This window comes from Lissotriton vulgaris, chromosome 4_1 (genome assembly GCF_964263255.1).
Source record: "Lissotriton vulgaris chromosome 4_1, aLisVul1.2, whole genome shotgun sequence".
Lineage (NCBI taxonomy): Eukaryota > Metazoa > Chordata > Amphibia > Caudata > Salamandridae > Lissotriton > Lissotriton vulgaris.
Window position 1 is genome coordinate 1,210,483,309 of NC_141691.1, and position 10,682 is coordinate 1,210,493,990.

Sequence of the window (10,682 nt, forward strand, 5' to 3'; positions counted from 1 at the left end):
CGTTTTCTTTTTGCAAATAAAAAGAGTTATACAATAAAAATAAAACAACGTGAGAGACTGATCTCAAAATTTCTTCATCACCTCAAGCAACCCAACTAAGTTTATTCATAATTATATCATGCTATCAATGGACAAAACAGTAACCAGAAGCATTAAAAGTAAGTACAGTAAGCAACTGTAAATATTCTAAGGTTTGAAAATCTGCCTAACCCCAACTGTAGTAACCACTGTAAACCCTGTGGCGTTTGCTACTGTTTTATCAAATTTTGATCTAAGTCATTGTAACTTGCATGCCTCAACACATTATTTCTTCTACCATGCATTATAAAAATGTTTTGCTCACTTTGGAGCCTTGCCTGTGCTGGAGAAATACCCAGATTAAAATAAATAAAAAAAATAACTGGCCTCCCATTAACAGCACCTGATGGGTGGTTGATCGAGTAAATGCACAATTTCAGACTCAGAGATGGGCCTGGGCCAGCAATACATATAGGGTGCAATGGTCCTGCACCGTTGGGCACATTCGAATGGGTGCACCATGACACACACTGGGACAGTGAGCCCTATTACAACAAGGTATTGTACACAGTGAAGCTGTGAACTCACGTCTCCCCTTGAGGCAGCTCATTGATTAAAGATAGCCCAGATGTTCGAAGCCACAGGTCTGTCTACCATTTTGAAGACTGCGCCATACCCACTTCTGTAATACTGCACCTCCATACAAATGGGGGGACATTTCCTCGAGCAGGTGCAAAATGTGCACAGTAGATCAATATTATAGAGGGGGCCTGTTGCTCCCCTGTGGCAACTTTGGGAAATGGCCCCTGGTCATGTAGTTATGTTAGCCAACTACAAGCACAATCAACTGGACGGCTTCCATTGGCTGTTAATTTAACATTGTTAAATAATGAAATACAAAAAGAAAAGAACATGAACCATACAACAGTAGATACTATTATAAATGCAAAACTTAATTGCAAGGAATATTTTAACCTCATCGCTGCTGTTGATATTTTCCCCCTGTGCTGGGCCCTAATAATAATGGGTGTGGTTGTGACGGAACCATTCCTTCATCAGCACAGCTCAACCGTGTCTGATGACGGAATGGTTCCGTCACCAGCATCGAAGGGGTTAAGCACAAGTAGGTGAGACAAACGTCCCCATACCTGATATGGCAGAATTATCATCCTCACTTCCATTGAGCGGTGCATTAAAATACAGGACGGTGTCTTTAATAAAGTAGCTGCCCTCACAACACTAACTCAAAAAAAAACTTGCTATCTAAAGACAGCCTTTTCCCTTGCTCTGAACTAAGGTCTGTTGTTTTTTCCCTTTGAGGCCCACTCGACCATAAGAATGCTAAAGCTGCCCATTCTATGCAAAAAAGATGAGTTAGCATAACACCCCACATCAAAGGTTCTGCTTGAACTGGTCAAGTACTACACTGCAGCTAGGCATGGTTGCCGTGGTTGCTGCGTCTGGCCAAACTTTTTGAAAAGTTCAACATCATCAAATCCAGACTGATCATTTGAATAATCAGTTAATCCATCTGGCTGCAGAAGGAGAAAGATGGAGTCTGCACGTAATGACATCTAGAATGGTCACTTGTTGATGGTCTACACAATCTTAATCATTTTCACTTTGCAATGCAAATCTCCTCTGAGGAGTAAATGCAAACTGCATCTCTTTCAGCCAATGTAAAGTGGAGCCACTAAATTAATAAGAAAGAAAAAAAGAACACCAAAGGTACATACTATACATCCTCTCTAATAGGACAAGTTTGGATAGATGTTCCTTCCAGTTCAAGACTGCGAACATATCCAGAATGTCATGTAAGCGACAATTTTGTGAAAAGAACCAAGAAATGCGATTTCTTTTATCATTCTCAACTAAGTCTTAACATTGTAAAAGCTTTTGTATTCATAGCTCTCCTCACTCCAGTGTAGCAAACTCCTCTAAAATATGATGTGCCTAGAATCAACGTTGTGTATCTCACACAACGTAAAAATGCCTCATAAGAGAGACTAGTATATAGAAAGGAAAAGCAAACTCCTACAAACCTTAAAAAACCCACCACTGCAGATAAAAAAAAAAGCATGCCAGAGTCAGCATTCCTCGCACAGTGCCTTGTTATAGGACATCTTTCTTTGAACGCTGAATGGTATCATTCAAAATACGCTTGGAAATTCAAATGATCAACCCTACAAATAGACAACGACATGTGTTGAGTTCATGACTCACTAAAGAATATTTCTGCTCAACAATTTTTTATTTATCTTTGGGAAGTCTCTATCACCCCATTACTTCAAGCAGTGGGCTCTTTCCTTTAGTTCCTAGGTGTCTGCTGGTGGTGAATGCTCATAGGTTGCCTCACGCAGAAAGGGGATGTTCCTATTCTGCAGCATAGAGGATGTTTACTGATTTCAGATAAGGTGTGTTCAATGTCTCACTCCTAAATAAAACGAGTATTGGCAAAGCCAATAGTTCAAGTCTCGGCACGTATGCAATATGATTAATTTGTTCTACAAAAGTGCAATATACGTAGAAAATTGTAAATGTATGAAAACTATACAAACAAAATAGTGGCACAGCACCCCAGGAATACTACCATGGGCCCTGAAGGTAGCCTGTGCTTCTTTTTTTTTTTGTTTTTTCGGTGGGAGCTGTGGATCCAGTACGAGTGCTGCAGAAAAATAAATACTTTTTTTGCTCCAGGCTTGGTACCCCCTACCCCCTGAAGCTGAGAGTGTGGATGACTCCAAAAACTTCCTGGTTGAAGTGCTGGCAGCTAATCGGATTTCACACAGGGACTGTCGGATCCTCTGAGGATCCGCGTCCTGATACATACAAATTTGGTTTCTCCTTAACCTTTTCCATGCTCATGACGAGCTGAGCTCGTCATGAGGCACGGTACTCCGGTGCTCATGACGAGCTCAGCTCGTCATGGGCCGTGGAACGCTTAGGTGCGGGGAGAATTCCCCTGCTGTGCTGAGCGTTCCACGGGAACCAATGCACCTGTGACGAGCTCAGCTCGTCATGAGCATGCGAGCGCTTTGCGCGTCCCCCTCCCCCCCAGCACAGCGGGGGGAATTACACCCGCAGCGAAGGGGTTAATATCTCAAAAACTACTGAATGGACTACCCCAAATAACAAAAGGGGTTCGTTTTGCACCAAGAGCTACTTTTCTTCCACATTTGGTGTAATTTCGTCTAGTGGTTCCGGCTATAGTTGTGTCTAAAATCTCTAAGGAAGTTAACATGATAAAAACACTTTTTTTGCGCCCCCCCCCCCACCCCGACCTCCCCCACCCCGACCTCCCATTTTTCTCAGCCCCCGCTTGATGGATTACACCAAAACTTTCCATGCACAACATGAATCACTGGAAAAGTTATTTTTCAAAAATATTGTGAAAGTTTGTCAAAGATATAAGCAAGTCAAAAACGCTTTTCCTATGTAAACATGGTCCTAACTATAACTACCTACTGGCGACCACCAGTAGCTAATATAACAACAAGCATTGGAAATGCAATGGGTCTCGCATTAGAAAAGTTTGAGCTATTGGTATTGTAAATGACACTTTTTTTATTTATGTGTTGGTTTTGAAAGTAGCAAAATTAATAGCTTTGTCAGTTACAATGTCAATAGTTTTAACTTTTGCAAATGTGACACCTATAGCATTTGTAATGCAATGTGTGTTGTATTTACGTGACTTATATGTCTTGATATTACAAATAACAATGGCTTTTAATTTTGTAAATAATTAATACTTAAATAAAAGTTATTGTAATTTATAATGGAAATAGCTTAAACGTTTGTAAATAACTTTTGTGAAGATTATGTTCAGTGCATTTTATTGTGACGAAAATCCAAGAACATTGCATTTGCACCTAAACACACACATATACATGTGGTGGTGGTGGATCTGGGGGATATGGTGGTGGTGGATGTGGTGGTGGATGTGGTGGATGTGTGGGTGGATGTGGTGGTGGATATGGTGGATGCGGTGGTGGATGTGGTGGTGATGTGGTGGATCCGGTGAAAGTGGTGGTGGAAGTGATGGTGGATGTGGTGGTGGTGGATGAGGTGGTGGATGAGGTGGTGGATGAGGTGGTGGATGAGGTGGTGGATGTGGTGGTGGATGATGTGGTGGAAGTGGTGGATGCGGTGGAAGTGGATGTGGTGGATGTGGTGGTGGTGGATGTGGTGGTGGTGGATGTCATGGTGGATGTGGAGGTGGTGGTGGAGGTGATGGTGGATGTGGTGGTGGTGGTGGATGTGGTGGTGATGGTGGATGTGGTGGTGGATGCGGTGGTGGTGGATGCGGTGGATGTGGTGGTGGATGCGGTGGTGGTGGTGGATGGGGTGGTGGTTGTGGTAGATGGGGTGGTGGTTGTGGTGGATGTAGTGGTGGTGGTGGTGGTGGTGGAAGTGGTGGTGGTGGTGGATGTGGCGGTGGTGGATGTGATGGTGGTGGATGTGGTGGTGGTGGTGGATGTGATGGTGGTGGATGTGATGGTGGTGGATGTGGTGAATGTGGTGGTGGATGTGGCGGTGGATGTCATGGTGGATGTGGAGGTGATGGTGGATGTGGTGGTGGTTGTGGTGGATGGGGTGGTGGTGGTGGTGGATGTGGTGGTGGTGGATGTGGATGTGGTGGTGGTGGATGCGGTGGTGGTGATGGATGCGGTGGTGGTGATGGATGCGGTGGTGATGGATGCGGTGGTGATGGATGCGGTGGTGATGGATGCGGTGGTGATGGATGCGGTGGTGGTGGATGTGGCGGTGGTGGATGTGGCGGTGGTGGATGTGGCGGTGGTGGATGTGGCGGTGGTGGATGTGGCGGTGGTGGATGTGGCGGTGGATGTCATGGTGGATGTGGAGGTGATGGTGGATGTGGTGGTGGTGGATGTGGTGGTGGATGCGGTGGTGGTGGATGTGGTGGTGGTGGTGGTGGATGTGGTGGTGGTGGATGCGGTGGTGGTGGAAGTGGTGGTGGATGTGGTGGTGTTGGTGGATGTGGCGGTGGTGGATGTGATGGTGGTGGATGTGGCGGTGGATGTCATGGTGGATGTGGAGGTGATGGTGGATGTGGTGGTGGATGTGGTGGTGGATGCGGTGGTGTATGCGGTGGTAGTGGTGGTGGTCTACTTTGATCGCCGAGCCCCCAGAGTACTGGACATTCCAGCGGAATGGGGGGGGGGGGGGGGGCACGGCCCAAGAAAGGATACAAATAAAGCGTTCCGTAAATGTATAGTTTACTAAACCATAGCCATCATATTTGATTGCAAGTGAAGATACCATAGGGGGCCAGTTGAAAAATCCCACTACCAGGATTACCTATCCAGTCACGTGCAAACAGGAAGTAAAGTAACCAATCACCAGGTAAGCAGTTTTATTTTTAGACGCACATGCTTTCAACCGCCATCTGAGCGTAATTATACGGTTCGTGCAAAGCGCTCCCGCGGCTACGAATACGAACTAAAATAAAGGAACTCCGAAGTACATTTTCATTGTTTCAACAAAGTTAAAAAGCTGCTTTTTTTCTGCCTCCCATTTCCTGCTGGAGTCACAATCGCGAGGCACAGGAGTGTAGGCTGACGGAAAAAAAAAATCATCTCTGGAAGGAAGTGAAATGCTGAAGTCATGCTCCTGTTTCACAAATTCCAATCTAAGCATGAGTAAAAGTAATAAAAAAAAAAAAGACAGAAACACGGAATGGCGCAGTGGTAACAGCTCAGCGACATTAGCCAGTTTAATTTTTATTCGCCGTTTAGAGGCATTTATCTGTATAGTACCCTACTGGTGGAGTGCAATTTTCCTCAAAGTTTACTCTGACAATGAAAGGCTGTTTGCGCAGCAATTCTGGCCAGCTGAGTGCGTGAAAGGCACATTACAAATAGAGATCCCAGCTCGAAAGTGTGTTTATAATGTTTGCAGGACACATACACAGAAATGCGAGGCCAGTAGGCACAAAAGGCACCCAGTCAAACTTGGCTACACAACAATGCACGAACAATGTAGCGCACATCAATTTTCAGCACTGGTGAGAAATGTATGCAAGCCTGCCCTTATCTAAGTGAGCGAGCTTTGGGGTCAGGCAGTGCCGTCACACAGCCTGCTGTTCAAAAACCCATACACAGCGGCCAAGGAGCGCCATGCCACGTCCCTGGTTGGGAGTGCGTCAGTGGGAGCCAGCAAAAAAAGAGCCATTTCGCTCTTGTTGAAAAATGGCAGCTGCTTAGTGTGTCGAAACGAACTGCAAGGACGCTGGGAGTTACTGCGCACAATGGATCCCGGAATGAGCCATACCTGGGTGACACTGGGAAGCGCTACTGCACACCGATAGGATGGTGGGGATAGGCGCAAGTGGATGAAACGTTACACTACTTTACAGAATAAACAAAGGCCGATCACCGGTAAAGTAATGGCTGATCGGGATTAAATAATACGCTGATAATAGGAAAACACTGAAAATGTTGGACACAATTTTCAGGGTGAATTTGAATCAAGAAATCAATATAATTAAATTAAAGATGTGTCTCCAAAGAAAAAACATAAGACAGAAACAAATGAGGAATGAACTAAACAAGTCTAGACTTACAGGCTGTTTTTTTAAATGATTTTAGAAACGAGCAAAAAAGATGGCTAGCCAAAGACCGAGATGAAAGTCAGGAGTGGCGCGACAGGAGGTAAACAAGCAAGACGGAGGGAAGGCAGAGAAGGGGAGGGGGGAGGAGAAATGCGACACGGCGGGCAGGGGAGGGGGCGGAGCGGGGAGAGGGTGTGAAAGTGTGTTTATAATGTTTGCAGGACACATACACAGAAATGCGAGGCCAGTAGGCACAAAAGGCACCCAGACAAACTTGGCTACACAACAATGCACGAACAATGTAGCGCACATCAATTTTCAGCACTGGTGAGAAATGTATGCAAGCCTGCCCTTATCTAAGTGAGCGAGCTTTGGGGTCAGGCAGTGCCATCACACAGCCTGCTGTTCAAAAACCCATACACAGCGGCCAAGGAGCGCCATGCCACGTCCCTGGTTGGGAGTGCGTCAGTGGGAGCCAGCAAAAAAAGAGCCATTTCGCTCTTGTTGAAAAATGGCAGCTGCTTAGTGTGTCGAAACGAACTGCAAGGACGCTGGGAGTTACTGCGCACAATGGATCCCGGAATGAGCCATACCTGGGTGACACTGGGAAGCGCTACTGCACACCGATAGGATGGTGGGGATAGGCGCAAGTGGATGAAACGTTACACTACTTTACAAAATAAACAAAGGCCGATCACCGGTAAAGTAATGGCTGATCGGGATTAAATAATACGCTGATAATAGGAAAACACTGAAAATGTTGGACACAATTTTCAGGGTGAATTTGAATCAAGAAATCAATATAATTAAATTAAAGATGCGTCTCCAAAGAAAAAACATAAGACAGAAACAAATGAGGAATGAACTAAACAAGTCTAGACTTACAGGCTGTTTTTTTAAATGATTTTAGAAACGAGCAAAAAAGATGGCTAGCCAAAGACCGAGATGAAAGTCAGGAGTGGCGCGACCGGAGGTAAACAAGCAAGACGGAGGGAAGGCAGGGGAGGGGGGAGGAGAAATGCGACACGGCGGGCAGGGGAGGGGCGGAGCGGGGAGAGGGTGTGAAAGCAGCAGGGGCCTGGAGTGTGGCTGAGGGAACAGACGGCGATTTGGTGATGTGCACGCGCATTTTAGGTCAATGCGCTTGCGCATTGACCTAAAAGCCACGGGCACAGCACCAAATCGCCCAGTAAGTTAAAGTTTGTTTAAAGCCCTATATGCTCGCAAGCTCGATGCGCATGCGCATCGAATAGCTCGGCCTAAAAATGTGGGCCACCCAGATTATCCCAACTGGTCAATTGTTAATCCATAGGGACCAGAGTTAATTTGTTTTAATCGCCTTATGGCTATAAACACAAACTTCCAAATTCATGCAATAGATTATTTTTCTTCCAATCAAATGCCTGCAGCAGTAGTAATGGTTGAAGCAGATAAGACGTTATATCTGGTGAATTGAGAGACCTTGTTTCTTGGTCTAAGTAAATGTGGGTTCCCTTTACAGTTTATTGCCATGTTAATGAAATTATATCAGCTAACATAATCGTTAATTCCAGCATTGTAGGTACAGTGTCTATTAATAAGGGCACCTGGCAGGGATGCTCATTGTCCTTAATATAATTTACCTTTTTTTTAACCATTAGTGGTAAAGATTTGTAGTACGGGGGAGATTTGTGCACCAGTGGAGGGGATGTCTAAGTTAAATAAAGTTATTTGCAGACAATATTATTTTGCATCCGATACGGTAAACATACAGGGGGCTCTTGATTGGATAAAGGAATTCATGGGTTTTGGTGAATAGAAAGTTAATCAAAGTGAAACGGAGATGTTGCTTCTTGATGCATTGGTTTGAGATCTCCCCACCTGCTTACAGCAACAGGGTAGTGCACAAAGTCCAATACGATATTTAGGAACATACGTTACTGATATATTTTCACAGTTATACGACTATGCTAAGTAAGGTTTGAGAGGTGGTCTCTTCTTCTGACAGTGATGCGGACATTAATGCTCAAATAAACCAAAATGAGTGCATTCACTGTGCTGTGCAAGACAAATAAAAAGACATCATATGCAATTGGAGGAATGTTTACGTGAATGGTGGAGAGTTAGGCTAATGATGGCCTAGGAGGGCATGAGTTTATGTAAGTGTCCAAGACTGTTACAAGTTCTTAAATGTGTCAGCAATTGCTTGGCTGAGGCGAGCAAACTAAATGTAAGACTAATGGGGAAAAAACGAGAGAGGGTAGTTCTGCTAAAGTGTGAACATGTGTTAGTCTGTTGTCTAATATCAGTTTATTTTGTTGCACGGTTGTTCCTGTTAATTTGTTTACAATAGTACAATAACTCTTTTCGTGTTTACTTTTACCTCTATTTAGTCATGAGAATAAACAATATTTAATTGGGTTTGAGAGTCAGTGTGCTTTAGGTAATAAACAATCTGCACAATGACTTTCAAACCAAAAAAGCAGAACAAACAAGTGATTTTGTTTCTCAAAAGTAAGGTACAACTACACATAAAAAAATCTTTCCCAGAAAAGTATGCCGATGAGTTCAGACATGTTCGTTATGTTTGATTCAGAATTATTCTTAGAATTCGAAGATGAAGAGCCAAGTTAAAGAACCTCAAAGAAAAGTAAGATTATCCCGGGAGAATTTAATTTCGAGATGTAAACGATTGTCCTTTTGTGCTTCCCTTATCAAGTGTGGTCGAAGCACTCCTGCCCTTGATGTACTCATGTTATCTCCCAAAAAAAGCTCAAGCAAACATATCTGCCATGTAAATGAAGGCAACACCTGGCACAAAAAGCTGTCAATGTCTGAGCTGTATGGTTCTAAATTGCACTGAGGGGTAGATTGTCTTTTGATATATCTATCTATATATACATAAGTGTTTCCTGAATTTACACAAACAACAATCAAAGGATTCCACCCTATAAGACTCCCTGGTAAATACGTACTAATACTGTACTGTTAACAGTACCAGGTAGACATCATGCCTGCTACCTACCAGGGGCACTCTCCAGAATGAAGCATGAGGAGCTGCTTTTCACCCGGAAAGGTAAAAACACTGGCATCGGAAGAGATCATGATTGTGGTGACAGTTGGAGCAACTAGAACTACTTCCGTTTTTTATGAAAGGGCTTGAACAATTACATTAAAATTGCAATATCCCTCTTAATTACGTTTGGGGTCGTATTACAGGCGGATTCCACCCCAGTCATGTGGAATCCCAGACTGTCCGACCGCTGCAGTCACCGTTCACTTTCAAAGGAAGAGGATCTGCTGCTTGGATTTAACCAGGGGAACAGGTATACTCCTGAAAGCAATAACACCAGAACGCGAAGACCCACATAACAAATCACAGACATCTTTCATCATCAGATGTTCCCAAACAGATCCCCCCAACATCAAGCGAGTGTCAATGACACTTACCTGACGACTGAGCCTCCGCCATGCCCGGGCACTTAGCCAGTTCCCGGCGACAGTCAGCTCCAGCGCCTCGCTCTCCCCTCCTTGCCTCACGCACCCCCAGATGGCTTCCGAGTCTCGGCTCAATTTTCCCAGCAGCGAGTCAGTATCAGGAACGTCTAACTCCAGACGCATGCGCACAGCGGCGCTTCGCTGGCCGCAGCCCCCAGCGGACTGAGGGCTTACCAACCTTTCCTGAATCGGTGGAGGATTCCGCCCGGAAGTTCTACTGCGCATGCGCTCAGTATTGTTCGGCTCGTAAACATTTGACAAACAACTAGAATGCTCACCGAACTAAATGAACATGCGAGCATTGGCCGTCATGCCTAGGAAAATGACAGCTTTAGAATGCTGTTTGTAAATATCGTACTGCAGCATTTACTACCTCTAAGAGGGACACTGAGTAGTGGAAATTTACTTGTATAGTGAGGAGCGGCTTTCAAAGACAAGGAATGTTGGCAGTGTGTCTAAATCTAGTAGATCATATAAGTTACTTGGTTACTGTGTTATCAAGTTCTTTCAGCTCTTCACTGTGGAATGACCTAACTAGTGTTCTCAAATAGAACACACCAAGGTAGGGGATTGACGAGCAAAAACATTTCTAGCTGAGGAGTCAAATCATTTTCAA

At 44.5% G+C, this 10,682-nt stretch overlaps 1 protein-coding gene across 1 annotated transcript in view; it reads right to left on the minus strand.

Annotated features, from left to right (window-relative positions):
* NFX1 (nuclear transcription factor, X-box binding 1) overlaps nucleotides 1-10,274 on the minus strand; it is an 892,403-nt gene extending 882,129 nt beyond the window's left edge. Inside the window, exon 1 of the mRNA XM_086965422.1 lies at nucleotides 10,019-10,274. Coding sequence (XP_086821548.1) covers nucleotides 10,019-10,040 — 22 coding nt within the window. The 5' untranslated portion in view covers nucleotides 10,041-10,274. The remainder of the gene's footprint in view (nucleotides 1-10,018) is intronic.
* Between the last annotated feature and the right edge of the window lie 408 nt (nucleotides 10,275-10,682).